Below are 14,786 nucleotides of genomic sequence, written 5' to 3'. Positions count from 1 at the left end.
CACACACACACACACACAGACACAGCATACTATTATTATTATTATTATTATTATTATTATTATTATTAATAACATAAAAAATGTTTAGAAATGTATTATTTATTAAACGGTTATAATTGTGTCTTTTTTTACTGTCTTTGAATTTTTTTTTGTATTTATATCTAAATGAAGCTACATGGAATATAATTAATACATGCTTATGAATTTCCTTTTCATTGTACAAAATGTGTATATTATTATTATTATTACTATAATTAATATAAAAATGTTTAAATGTGTTCTGTATAAAACTGTTATAATTGTTGTATCTATATTTATTAAAGTTTTTGAATTTATTTATTTTCTGTATTTATATCTAACTTGCGTCAGAAGCTACATAGAATATAATTACCACGTGCTCATGAGGTTTTTTATATATTTTGTATATTATTATTATTAATATTATAGCCAATTTCTTATGTGTTCACATATTTGTTTATTTATTTGTACATTTATTTATTTACGTATTTATTCAGGTATTTCCGTGATTATTTACTGTACAGTTATTTACTTCACCTAAACTAAAACCCTAGAGACATCCTGGTCAGGATTAACCCTGTTCCTACTTTAGATCATCTGGATTTGAAGGCATTCACAGAGAACCTGATGATCCCTCCTCGCTCTCGCCCTTGCAGGAAGTCACGCTGGTGTCACTTCCTGTTACACAGTGGCAGCGTTATGATTTTAGGTCTACAGTTAAAATGTCTTAATGCATGCATTTCCTTAACGACACGGTGTACAGTATGTAGAAATTAACACCTGATGAATATTTACACACAGACTGATGTTCTAGACACGTTTCCTTCTTTTCTACAGGATTGGTCCACTTTTTTCTTTTCAGACGTTTCATACATTTTTTATCTGAACATTCCTTCAGAGAATCAGTGTGTGTGTATGTGTGTGTGTGTGTGTGTGTGTTTGTTAATGCAATAGATTACTTCCTCATCTTCCTTGTTCTGTATGCATGTAATAACTGCGTGTGTATGAGTGTATATAGGTATGTGTGTGTGTGTGTGTGTGTGTGTGTGTGTGTGTGTGTGTGTGTGTGTGTGTACAGTACTTACTACAAATGCTACACTGTATATTGCATGTTGACAATAAAAGAATTGAGAAAAGATAAAACAAGCATCTATGTTTTTGTCACTGCCTCTGATAGTGTGTGTGTGCGTGTGTGTTGATGCAATAGATTACTTCCTCCAGTTTATGATTATAAATTGTGTTACATTTTGTTAAACACCTTCTGAAGTGATTGCTAGCAGCCCCCTCACACACACACACACACAAACATAAACACACACATAAACACACAACAGGTTTACAGCTTTTAAAATCGCAAAAATATATCTGTATTTTTTTATTTTAGATGCGTTTGTAGTTTTTTATGAAATGTAACTATTTAGACTCGAGGCATTTCATCCTGAGGATTATAATCACTGTGTGTGTGTGTGTGTGTGCGTGTGTGGTTGGGGGTATGAGTCAGGAAAGGCTTTTGAACTTCATGTATGTGTTTATACATTAATCCCCCGTCCTGATCCTTTCAATTACTTTCACATTCATATATAATTAAGCACTCGGATCATAAAGCTGACACACACGGAATCCTCAGAGAGAGAGAGAGAGAGAGAGGACACAACATTAGGTACGGGTCCTACTCCTGCCCCATCTGGGTGTCTTTGATGGATTGGCTTCTTTTTATGCACAGATTACACTTTTAAGTGGCTCAGTGAAGGACGATACGCGCAGCAGATCTCCAGCTTCTGTCTGTGGAACTGAAACACAAAAAACAAATCAGCTTTGGGCTTTAAAACCTGGGAAGAATAAATCATGGGCTCAACCACACAGTTGATTATTTTGCTCGTATTAAGAGTTTAGATCGGTCTGTACAGTAGCTCAGTATTTATATTGTCTACATGTTTCTTACTTTTCGTGACGTAAATTCCACTGTGATCATTTCTAAACTGAATATTATAAATAAGCTTGTGTGTAATATTAAGTGTAGCTCTGCAGTGCTGTAACAGATGTCACTGTGCAGGAGGAGAGATCACACACTCATCTGGCACCTCTAACAACACTGATGGTGCATTTCTGGTCAACTCATCATCCAGCTCATTATTTATCACCAGAAAGGGATTACTGAAGGACATTTCTCTCTCTCTCTCTCCCTCTCTCTCTCTCTGTCTCCCTCTCTCCCTCTCTCTCTCTCTCTCCCCCCTCTCTTTCTCTCTCTCTCCCTCTCTCTCTCTCTCTCTCTCTCTCTCTCTCTTTCATTAGTCCACCATTAAACCCCACACAATTACACACACACACACACACACACACACACACACACACACACGTATATAGTAGTGATAACTGATTTTTTTTTTTCAATGACAAAATAAAGAATATTAGGCAAAAAAAATCAGAACCTCAGTGTAAAAGGCAAATAATTCGATAGCTAACAAATGTACGTAGATGACAACCATGTCAAATCAGAGATAAGAGTTGGTTAGAGTTGATTAAAGTTACTCCTCACCCTAAAATTCAATTCTTTTTAATTTTATGTAAATAGCACTTTTAACAATGGTCATTGTCGCAAAGCAGCTTTACAGAATCAGAAAACTGAAATTATTTCAATAAGCATGGCATGATTGTACTTGGCATTATTAGGATACAAAATAGCATTATCTATGTGTTGGCACATAGGTCAACATGGCACCTGGCACTATCAGGGTTCCCTGGGGTACTCTTGGCTAACACAGGATGATTCTAACAAAAAAAAAAAAACACATTCCAGCCCCTGGCATGGATCAACTCTCCATAGGGCTCCATTTGGAGCTTTCAAGTGCCCCTTGCTGCTGCAACTACTGCGCGCTGGGATTTTGGCTCTGTGAATGTCCAGCCAGATGGTGAGCTGCACTGCTTGGAGATGAGTAAACCCAGTTAAATAAAGTTAGGGAATGCATGAAGGACAATAGACACGGGATGCAAATTAACTTCCGTCTGCTTAATCCTGACAAAACAGAAGTACTAGTACTAGGACCACATGCAGCTAGAAGTACCTTTATGATGACACAGTAACCTTTCTGCAGCAATAAAAGCCCTTGGTTTTGATTATTAATTCCTGTCTCCCATTTGAAGCTTGGCTACTTTGATCAAAGTGTTTAGGCTATTTGTTGATACCTCGTACAATCAGCACTACAGCAGGCAGAGCTTTGTCTTACAAAGCCCCAAAGTTATGAAAGAGCCAAGAGGGAGGCAAGAAATGAAGGAATGGTCACACACAGGAACAAAAGTTCAAGACTTACTCAGTAATAGAGAGAGAGAGAGAGAGAGAGAGAGAGAGCGATTGCATGGTGTCAGTTCAGAAGTTTGTGTCCATTTCTAAATGTGATATAACACTACTGTGTGTATGAAGACATTCTGTAATACCAAACTTTAACTCCAGTTTGATCCACTGCTTTGAAATTCTCTCATATTTACCTCACTGTAGAGAGACTGATTTAATTGGATCAGCATGTCTGAAAAAAACATAGTAATAAAAAATATCTACAAAAATAGTAACCTACTGAAGCTGCTGTTAGCTGATACGATGCTAATAGTGTCCCAACTTTAATTGATCTTTTAGGGAACTCTATCTGTTTTATTTTGTTTTGTCAATGCTGCTCTTCGTCTACATTTCCGTTCCTGGCATATGAGTGCTCACAAGTCCAAATTCAGAGCCCATGTTCGTAGGCTAACAGGATCTTTAAATATTATACACTTTATTCCGCTCCACTGAATCCAGTTATACACAATTAACTATAGATGTTTAAGACACCTCCGTTAAACAAAAGATCTTTTACAATAGAACCTCATGACCTCTGGTATAATTTTAGCTCAGTATGAGCCTCTAAAGTACATATATTATCATAAATTAGTTTTTACCAGAGTCACAAGGACATGGCAAAGCATATCTGCTCATTTAGGGGTTTATAAGCTGCAGAGTTAAAATTCCTCTGTGTGTGTGTGTGTGTGTGTGTGTCTGTGTGTGTGTGTGTGTGTGCGTGCATGCTAGGGGTACAGTGCTGCGAAAAAGTCTTTGCCACTCCTGATTTTCTCTATTGTTGTCAGATTCTTACATGTCATATAGGACACCATGATGAAAGACAAAGCATAGGTTTTAAATGATCATTTAATTTTTTGAATGGAATGTTACGCAACACATACAGTATATCAGACACATGAAAAAGTAACTGCCTCCTTGCAACAGCTGCAAACAAGCAGAGTACCTGGAGCTCAGTCTGTCATGTCACGCTGTGGAGAAAATACGGCTCAATAATTTTCAGAGCATTGTTTTAATTCAATCATGTGAGATGGTTTTAAGGATAAATCATCCCCTTAGGCATCTTCAGTCAAGCCAAAACATCTCCAAGGGTTTGAGATCAGGACTCTTTAACTTTCTAAAACCCAAATTTTGTTTCTTCTGAGCTGTTCAGAGCTGGATTTGATCATTGTCTTGCTGCTTGACCAACTTCTGTTTGTGCTTCAGATCACAGGCTGATGCTTGAACATTCTCCTTTAGGATTTTCTGCTAAAGAGCAGAATTTATGGTTCCATCAGTTATGCAGTAAAACATTCCCACACCATCACACCACCACCACCACGTTTCACTGTTAGTGTGATGTCCTTATAGTGGAATGCTGTGTTAGCTTTACATCTTTTAAAACTTTCCAAACTGATGCTTCCTCAGTCCACAGAACATTCTCCCAAACTGCTCAGGAGTCAATAAGGTATTCTCTTGCGTATGTGGTGAGTCTTTATGTACCTCCTGCACCCCAGTGGTAGATACCAGTTTAAAGACGAATATACCAGAGTAAATACAGAAGAATGCCCAACAAGATGTACACAACAGGCGGTTCTCAAAAACAGGAAGATCAGATGTGCCACCTATCTGAGTCAACACAGCTTAGTGAGAACGTTCCAGAATCAGCCATGCAAGCTCAAGCCATGACATTATACATGATTTAAACAGGATCGCATGGTCCTTTAGCCTATCCCAGGAGACTGAGGGCATGGGGTGGAGTGCCAATCTATCGCAGGGCACACACACACATTATTTATGGAAACGTTATTTAGCCTAATCTGCATGTCTTTGGACTGTGGGGGAAACCGGAGACACCAAGCACGGGGAGAACATGCAAACCTCACACACAGGTCCGAGATGGGAATTGAACTTGGACTCTAGAGGTGCGAGGCCACAGTGCTAACAATCATGACCAATTTGTTCTTTTTAAACGAGACTTTAACATGACTCAGATGAACGAGTATCTTAGAGAGTGATCTGTTCATGTTCTACTGGGCGCACAGACACAAATCACGGCAAAACCTCGTATGTACAGGAAACAGAACTGAGTCGATACCTTTGAGTCTTTAGGTCGAATTGTTCGTTCTTTTGTCACGTGACTCCCATAGACGCTATGTGGTGCAATAGATTTAAAAGAACGAACGATTCAGGCCAGAAGATATAAGAGGTGAGCTACTCATTCTTTATTATAATATGTCCTTGGTTGCATTGTAATATTTTCATGATAGGAACTATAGACTAAATTAGTGTATGTAGACCTATCGGAGGAACTTTTATTGAAAATGCAACATTTTGTTTTATTTTTGGTCAAAAGAACGAAATGAACCGAATGACTCCAAATAAGATTCGTTCATTTTGATGAACGAGATTCAAAGAACCAAGTCACTAATATATATATATATATATATATATATATATATACACACACACACACACAATACATCACACATGGTCAAATGTCCGTGAGTGAAATGAATCGATACATTCATTGAAATTTAGTTCGCGCCAGTGTATATATCAACCTTCCTCATAGTGTTATTTAATGCTGATATTTAATATCGTGAATTAATAATTAATCATTAATAATGTTTACGGCTTCAACGGTTTTAAAAAAGCGGAACTATAAACCTGTGAGCGGAACTACAAACCTGTGAGCAGCTCCACCGGAAGCTTTAATGCGTTGCACCGGAAGTTGAAGTTGTGACATTTCAGGACAGTCATGGGAATGGTGTGTGTGTGATGTGTGGGGAGTTACAGTTGTGTTAAACAGTGTGTGTGATCAGGATAAAGATGTCCGTGTGGAGATGGAGACTCCTCAGACTCGGGGACGCGCTGCTCAACACGGCGGCTGCGGTTTCACCCCGAACCGGAGCAGGAGCAGCACCGGCAGGGTGAGGGCTCTGTGCACAGCTACAGGCTAACAGGCTAACAGGCTAGGTGTGACTTGGACTGAATGCCTCTGTCTCACTGTACTGGGGGCACTTATTTATGAGCGGTATAGAGTAGCACACACTCGTTGTGTGATTTATACAGTTTATATATCTAATGTAATGTGTTTTAAAGTTTATCCTCAGTAATTAAGTGTTTTATAGTAATGAGATCATGAGCTGATAGATCGTAGAATTTATGGTTCCGTCAATTTTGGCGAGTCGTCCAGGTCCTGAAGCTGTAAAGCCACAGATCATCATGCTACCACCACCATGTCTGACTGTTCATATGATGATCTTTTATAAAACACTGTGTTAGTTTTACAACAGATGTAATGGGACACACATCATCCAAAATGTTTTGGCGATTGTATGATGAGCCTTTGTGTTCTTTTTGACCAGCAGTGTTTTTCACCTTGGAACTCATTGACGCCATTTTTGTCCCCCAGTCTCTTACTTATTGTTGAATCATGAACACTGAGGCGATTGAGGCCCGCAGGTCTGGGTAATGTTCTGGGTTCTTTTATGAGCTCTTTGATGAGGTGTCGTTGTTGTCTTGGAGTAATTTTGTTCGGCCACTCACTCCTGGCGAGGTCCAGCAGTGTTGCAGGTTTTCTCCATGTGTGTATAATGTCTCTCACTGTGGTTCACTGGAGTCCCAAAGCCTTAGACTAAGACTGTACATGTCAATCACTTTGTTTCTTATCTGTTCGATAATTTCTTTAGATCATGTTGCTTTTTTTTATTTAAGTGATTTCTTGATTCAGCAGGTGTGGCAGTAATCAGGTCTGGGTGTGGCAAATGACATTTAACTCAGCTTTTTAAAAATCACAGTTAATTTGCAATTTAACAAGGAGGCAATTACTTTCTTACATAGCCAAGTAGCATAAATACTAAATGTCACTATCTGTATAACCTCCTACCCATAATCACACCCTGTTGTACCACGGTGTGCCTGGCAGTGGCACTTTTCTTCAGGGTGTGAGGACGGTGAAGACGTCCACATGGTGGGATGAACATCTGACTGAGGACGGGGCGGAGTTCCTGAGGAGGGAGGTGGGGGAGGAGTACCGAGAGCTCACCGCGGCTAATCTCAGCCCTCTGAAGGACGACCCCTGGCCCCGCCCCGCGTGGGAGGACCGTGAGTCTTACTCTTCTTTTTCACTCTGTGTGTGTGTGTGTGTGTGTGTGTGTGTGAACTGGCAGTGAGAGTCTGTGTGTGTGTTTACAGAGAGCCGCAGGGTCGGGCTGGTGGCCGTGAAGCTGGGGATGATGCCGGTGTGGACCAGGTCAGGAGAGCGCCATGTAGTGACCATGCTGCAGGTAAGCTCTGCCTCCTCACACACTGATACCTCACTGACCCGCCCTCCACACGGTAGCCTTCTAAACATCTGGAGCTGCTTCAGTTATACAGTGTGTGGTTTATATAAACACCTGTGTGTGTGCGTGTGTGTCAGGTGCAGGACTGCCATGTGATTAAACACATACCTAAAGATCTGTATGATGGCAGGTCGGCTGCTCTGGTCATCGGCGGGAAAAACGTCTCTCCCTTTCATGTGAGTTACCTTTTCTCATACACACAGACACACACACTTACATTATGGCCCTTATCCACACACACACACACACACATATATATACACACACACACACACACACCCCCCACACACACAAACTTATCCAAAGTGACTTTTATCTCATTATACATCTGAGCAGTTAAGGGTTAAAGGTCGTGCTCAGGGGCCCAACAGGGACAACTTGGAAGTCGTGGGGTTTGAACCTGGTACCTTCTGAACTGTTGTCTGATGCCTTAACCACTGAGCGACCCCTGACCCTACCCATGTCACACACCTGAATGTGCATGTACAGGAAAGAGTACTCCCGTCCCCCTCCCCCCCCCCCCCCCCCCCAACTTTTAACCCTTCTACACCCCTACCAGCTCTAACTCATCTTCATTCTTCACATCCTTCACTTCAGTGTGAGATTCTGTAACAGACATTGGACTACGGTTTGGAAGATCCCAGGTTCAAACCCTACAACCACCAAGTTGCCACTGTTGGGCCCTTGAGCAAGGCCCTTAACCCTCAACTGCTCAGATGTGTAATGAGATAAAAATGTAAGTCGCTCTGGATAAGAGCGTCTGCCAAATGGCGAAATGTAAATGTGTGTGTCTGTGTTGAGAAGTAAAGGAGACCGTTACGTTTGCAGTTATTTTGTGTCCTTTTAAACGTAAAACTGCTTCACCACCTGCCTTCACTCTGCACTTACTCCTCACACTCCTGTCTCTCTCTCTCTTCTGTCTCTCTCTCTCTGTCCCTGTTAGTCCTGATGGATGGCCTTCTGAGGGAGAGTAAATATGAGAGAGTGAGAGAGAGATTGTCTTTATCATGTTCCAGTTAATTAATGAGGAAATACATTACTGAGCAGTTCTAAGAGCAGACTGTGTGTGTGTGTGTGTGTGTGTGTGTGTGTGTGTGTGTGTGTGTAAACTTAACACGTCTCTCTCCTCACTCAGAGATCAGAGAAGTACCTGGAGACGTTCCAGAACGCTGGAGTTCCCCCTAAACAAAAACTCGCCACATTCAGAGTCACAGAAAACGCCATCATCAAACCAGGTACTGTCACGCAGTATCTGGGCGGGCGCACGTGTGTGTGTGTGTGTGTGTGTGTGTGTGTGGGCGGCGCGTGTGTGTGTGCCTGTGTGTGAGAGAGTATTTTCCAGTCTGATACTCGTCAGTTACTTTGTATCTCCTCTGTTGTTACATTTTTTTAGATCATGATGCTTTCTCAGATTGTTTCTCGTTCTTCACGGTCAGACGCGGGTGTATTTAATTGATGTCAGAAGGTCTGTCAGTAACCAGGTCTGGGCGTGGCAAGTGACATTTAACTCAGCTTTCCAAATAATGTGGCTAATCACAGTTCTTTCATGATGTAGCAGGGGGAGGGGCAATTAGTTTTTCACATAGGGCCAGGTACAGTTAACACACTGAGACACCGAGACACACCAAACCAACACAGTTGTTTGTGAGTTGTTGGAATCTTACCCACATGCCCTTACCTGCCCTTACACTCCCAGCCCACATTAGGAGACAGTGTGTGACACTCAGGGGGGACCTGAGCATTACTGTAACCGTCTCCTCCACTCCTGATCTGTGTCTAAATGTATGACAGGTCGTGCCTCTGCTGTCCCTCGGTGATGTTAATCATCATGATTGTCCTCTGTTTGTTCAGGAACTCCTCTGTACGCTGCACACTTCCGTCCAGGACAGTACGTGGACGTCACAGCCAAGACGTAAGAGTTTTATTATTATTATTATTATTATTAACAACCTGTAGTTACTGTAGTTCCCCACACTGTGGCTTCTGGACTCCTGGACGTGGCTCCTGGACTTTATCAGGTGTCACGTTACAGATCAGACGTGCTGTAGGTTTACTCCCCTTCACAGAGCATGCATCACGCTTAATCTACACCTTAAGCCCCGCCTACTGGGGAGCACAGGGAGAGAGCAAACTACACACACACACACACACTTATTATAAAGTGTGTGTCTATAGTGTTTATTCTTTAGCAAAGTGCCCCACTCACACACACACACAGACATTACCCCATTCCACTCCAGTAGAACTCCAGCTGGTTTTAGACTGGGGGATGTGATCTGAGAGACTGGTGGTGTGGCTGTTGCTGGTCTGAGTGTTTAGACACAGCTGATCAGCAGCTTTTTAGAGTTTACACAAAGGTGTGGAAAGAGCACAACACACTCTGTGAACAGCAGGTCTGCAGGTGGAAACACCTCCATGACCAGTGACATCCAGACTGGTTACAACCCAGTAACAATCACAACCCAGTCACAAGTACTGGGGTCCCTTCGCCCTGCTCTCTCTTTCTCTCTCTCTTTCTTTCTCTGCTCTCTCTCTCTCTCTTTCTCTTTGAGGTGCGGTGTTCCCATTAAAGTGACCAACCGGTGTGTATTCATGCTGCTTTGTGTGTGTGTGTGTGTGTGTGTGTGTGTGTGTGTACACTCGGACAGGATTGGGAAGGGGTTCCAGGGTGTGATGAAGCGCTGGGGTTTCAGTGGCCAACCTGCTACTCACGGCCAAACCAAAACACACAGGAGACCTGGTGCTCTGGGACCAGGAGGGGTGAGTGTGTGTGTGAGTGAGTGAGTAATATCAAGTCTTTGGTCTCCTGGTTGGGTAAACTGTCCTCTCGTGTCCTCACAGGATCCTGCTAAAGTCTTCAAAGGGAAGAAGATGCCCGGCAGGATGGGAAACATTTACGACACAGCGTTTGGCCTGAAGGTACACACACACACACACACACACACACACACACACACACACACACACACAGATGCACAGACAGACGGGCGGACACACACACAGATGCACAGACAGACGGGCGGACGCGCACAGACACACACTATATATATATATATATATATATATATATATATATATATATATATATGGGTCAATGACGTGACGCCCTCTTTTTCTGTCCGGGTTAATTTTATTTTGCAGCAAAAACTAAAAAATACATAAAAATTTCTCATCTACTTGTTATACCTTCTTTACCTACTAAACCACTCTAAATTCTCCAAATTTTTAAGTTTTTCATTATTTTTCTGCTATCCGAAGTGCCAAAACACCATATGGGGCGACCGTCCGGCCTTGACTTTAGTTAGGACAACTGGTTTAAAAACACTTTAAATCAACTTAAATATATCTCTTTTCCTAGTTGGCATAATTTCAAACATGTTTTACACTCATTGACAAAACTATAAAGCATTTGCTCATATATTTCTATCATGATATACAAACGAATGTTGTCCGAATTATGTTGATTCTATCCATTTCATCCGGGGCGACCATCAACAAACCACAATTTTGGGACCTTAAAAAACATTTCAAGGATGGGATACTGCATCAGCCAGACACAAGTGAAGACCCCCTGGAAACAACTGTATAGTAAATCAGTCACTCTCATATAGTAAGAAAAAGCTGTTTTTTAACGGCTGTGATGTCGTAGTCACTTTTGGTCATCATGTGGGGCGACCACCCCAAAACTGTGAATGATCTTTTTCCACAAATCTATATTTTGATGATAAATTTGATAGTGCTTTGTCACTAGAAAAAGCTAGTTTGGTTTCTGAGGCTAACCGTTAGCCTGTTATACTTGAGTGAACTTGAAAACATCATATGGGGCGACCGAGTATCATGTGGGGCGACCACTGCTAAATGTGTTAAATGATAGATATATCCTATATGTCCTATATTTGTAGTTTTCATATTCTATACATCAATTATATACATAGAGTTAATTGTTTAAGTATAATTATTTGTATATATTTTTATTTTCTAAATTCAGCCATTTTCCATTCCTTTTATAGGGATAAACATTTATTTTAACTGGATAATGAAGGAGACTCTGATATTATAGAATAAACTTGTGAAATAATGGTTTTCATAAAATGAAAGGGCACTAAAGTTTATCTTTCTTCATCAGTTTATCTACTTACTGATATGAGTTCAACTAGTCTTAATGATACATAAAAATGTGAATTCTGAGATATATTACGGTTGCCCCAGATGACTTTTTTTTAAGGCTTTTTTTTTTTTAAAAGTCTTATCCGTCAATGACCCATATATATATATATATATATATATATATATATATATTACACAGTGGCTTGCAAAAGTATTTGCCCCCCTTGAACTTTTCCACATTTTGTCACATTACAGCCACATGAATGAATGAATTTTATTGAAATTCCACATGAAATTCCAGAAGTGGAATGAAAATCATACATGATTCCAAACATTTTTTTACAAATAAATAACTGAAAAGTGGGGTGTGCATAATTATTCCCGCACCGTTTGTCGTAGACCCATGAGTGAGGTATGATTTACGTTCCACTTCTCAAGTCTACACCACTTTGTATTGGTCTTTCACGTGGATTTTGTGTTGGGCTGTAATGTGACAAAATGTGGAAAAGTCCAAGGGGGCTGAATACTTTTGCAAGCCACTATATAATACACACACACACACACACACACACACACACACACGGTGATTGAGTGAATGATCTAAACTAGGTCATTACAAGGTCAAGTATTTGAAAGCAGTTTGCGTCTCTGTCATGTGATTATTATTATTATTTCTGTTAGTATTCGTGGTCTTTTGTTTTCAGGTGTGAGCGCACACGTCCTGTATTACACTTCCTGCCTCATCACCACTAGTGTGTGTGTGTGTGTGTGTGTGTGTGTGTGTGTTTCTCTCTTTCTCAGGTTTGGAGAGTAAACACCAAAAAGAACATCATGTATGTGAACGGCTCTGTACCTGGCCACCGGAACTGCATGGTGAAGGTAAAGACTCTCTCTCTCGCACACTCTCGCACACACTCTCGCACACACACACACACGTACATCATTCCTCTTTTTTTTTGCTGGTGTGTTCTCAGGTGAGAGACACGGTTCTTCCTCGACACCAGGAGAAGAACAGGAACCCTCCGTTCCCCACGTACTTCAGAGACGGAGACGAGGAGCTCCCAGACGACCTGTACGCAGACGACATGTTCCAGTTCGGGGAGGCTCTCCCTGAGTGAGACCCCACCCCCCCACACACTGTATGTGTACTGAGAGTTTTGCTGAAGGACTGAGATGATTAACACACACCTCTGTGCAGCGCTCTGACCCGACACACCCTGCTGTTTGTAAATCTTATCATTAAAATCCTGTTTTTCATACAAAGTGTGTTTTAATTCTCAGAGTGTATAATGATGTGACTGAGACCAATGAGGAGTGTACGCAGCACACATGATGAGAGTGGAAGTGTGTCGGGTTTTGAGTTAGTGAGTGTGTAAGGAGTGTCGCTGAGAGGACCAACGTTAGCATATTAGCATAGCAGCCCAGCTAGGACGCCAGAGAACATTGATCTGTGTGTCTCATTTTTACGCTCCCAGGCTGATTATGTCTGAGACCTGTGTGAGTCGTGTCAGGAGCGACTCTGCACTGTGTGGTCTGTAAACCTGTCTGTGGTCTGTTTAACACTTATTTAGAGCACACACACACACACATCTGACATTTACAATGGTGTTGACATTCAGGCTCTCACAAGGGATCTTATCCGCATCTCTCCTGAGTTCACCTTCAGAGAGCTGCATTCACCACAAGCTGAAATGCTCTATTGTGTGTCTATAGTCTCCCTGAAGAAGAAAGGGGGAGGGGGGGATGGGGTGCTGGTGTGATGCTCAGAAGGTGTTTAGAAGGATCTCACTCATGTTGGGCCCATGAGTGAGATCCTTCACCCTACTTTACAGCCCAACCCTGTATGAAACTAAAATTCTAATTTTACTCGTCACATACACAGTCATACACAATATGTTATGAAGTGAAATGCTTATACGACTGCTGTTGACATTGATATTACAAAAGTTTTAGTGCGAATAAAATAATAAAAAAAAACTTTTAAATTTACATAATATACAAGCCATAAGATAATGAAAAATAAAAATGAAAAATAGAATAAAATAGAAATACCAAAAAGAAATGAAAGAATATATAATAAAAATTTAAAAATGTATATAGTAAAATGAAATATACTTGAAATGTGCAGTGCAGTGTAGAACCGTGTCCAGTTATTGGCAAGATCAAATAAAAGGTTTGCAGTTCAAGTTCATAGTGTGCAAAAATGTGCAAATGTTCCATGTGTGAACGTATGTATGTGTCCTAATACAAAGTTTGAGTCCTCAGGTGTGCAAGCGTGTGAGTGTTAGATCCTACGTGGTGTTATTGAGAGCATATCGCCTGCGGGAAGAAGCTCCATCTCACTTTTCGTGTTGGTCTTCAGGAAGCGGAATGCTTTTTGTTGGTGGCATTGAAACAGCCCCAGCCAAGGGCAAAACCCTCAGTCAGACAGAAGGGGGCAGAGTGGAGCGGGGTTTATTTTTACTTTTATTCCCCAAAGATTAGACGGGAATTAAAAATAAAAACCCTGCAGCAGTGTCCCAGTACTTATTCAGGATTCTATTTTAGTAAAAATACAGCAGGGTTTGTTTCTGAACATCATAACATCACAGAACATCTCACTGTATGAAAAGAGCTGTATCTGGACAAACACGGTATGGAAAATCCCTACTAAACTTTACAATGGCCAGATGTATGAGGCAGAGTGCTTGGAAACATACCTCATGTATGTGGATGTATATAGGAATCGGTGAAACTTTCTAGGAATCCTCACAGCTAGCAGTGAGAGGTGATGGCTGTGAGGTGTAAAGGCCTTTTGTATGGTATTGACTAGCGGGAAGAGGTGCTGTCCTTCTTATCATAGCCGTGTGGGGGGGATTAGCCATGGTGTGCTTTTGTCTTTTCAGCTTGAGGGTTTGAAGGAGAAGCAAGCTGCACACACTGCTCTTCTCAAAGAGGTTATCCAGCGTCTTGATGCATTTAAACGCAAGTTTGATGAGAGAAAATTATTGTCTAAATTATACCTTGCC

The 14,786-nt window shown here is 41.2% G+C and overlaps 1 protein-coding gene across 1 annotated transcript; it reads left to right on the top strand.

Moving 5' to 3' along the window:
- Window positions 1–6,060: 6,060 nt before the first annotated feature.
- Window positions 6,061–13,041, top strand: mrpl3 (mitochondrial ribosomal protein L3). The gene is made up of 10 exons (XM_053491490.1): window positions 6,061–6,255; window positions 7,254–7,432; window positions 7,523–7,614; window positions 7,749–7,847; window positions 8,807–8,906; window positions 9,523–9,583; window positions 10,320–10,431; window positions 10,513–10,590; window positions 12,580–12,657; window positions 12,753–13,041. Exons 1-10 carry the CDS (start codon window positions 6,155–6,157, stop codon window positions 12,894–12,896), a joined length of 1,044 nt encoding a protein of 347 aa, XP_053347465.1. The 5' UTR covers window positions 6,061–6,154; the 3' UTR covers window positions 12,897–13,041.
- Window positions 13,042–14,786: the final 1,745 nt, after the last annotated feature.

Source organism: Clarias gariepinus, chromosome 3, assembly GCF_024256425.1.
Source record: "Clarias gariepinus isolate MV-2021 ecotype Netherlands chromosome 3, CGAR_prim_01v2, whole genome shotgun sequence".
NCBI classification, from domain to species: domain Eukaryota; kingdom Metazoa; phylum Chordata; class Actinopteri; order Siluriformes; family Clariidae; genus Clarias; species Clarias gariepinus.
This window is presented reverse-complemented; position numbering and strand designations above follow the sequence as displayed.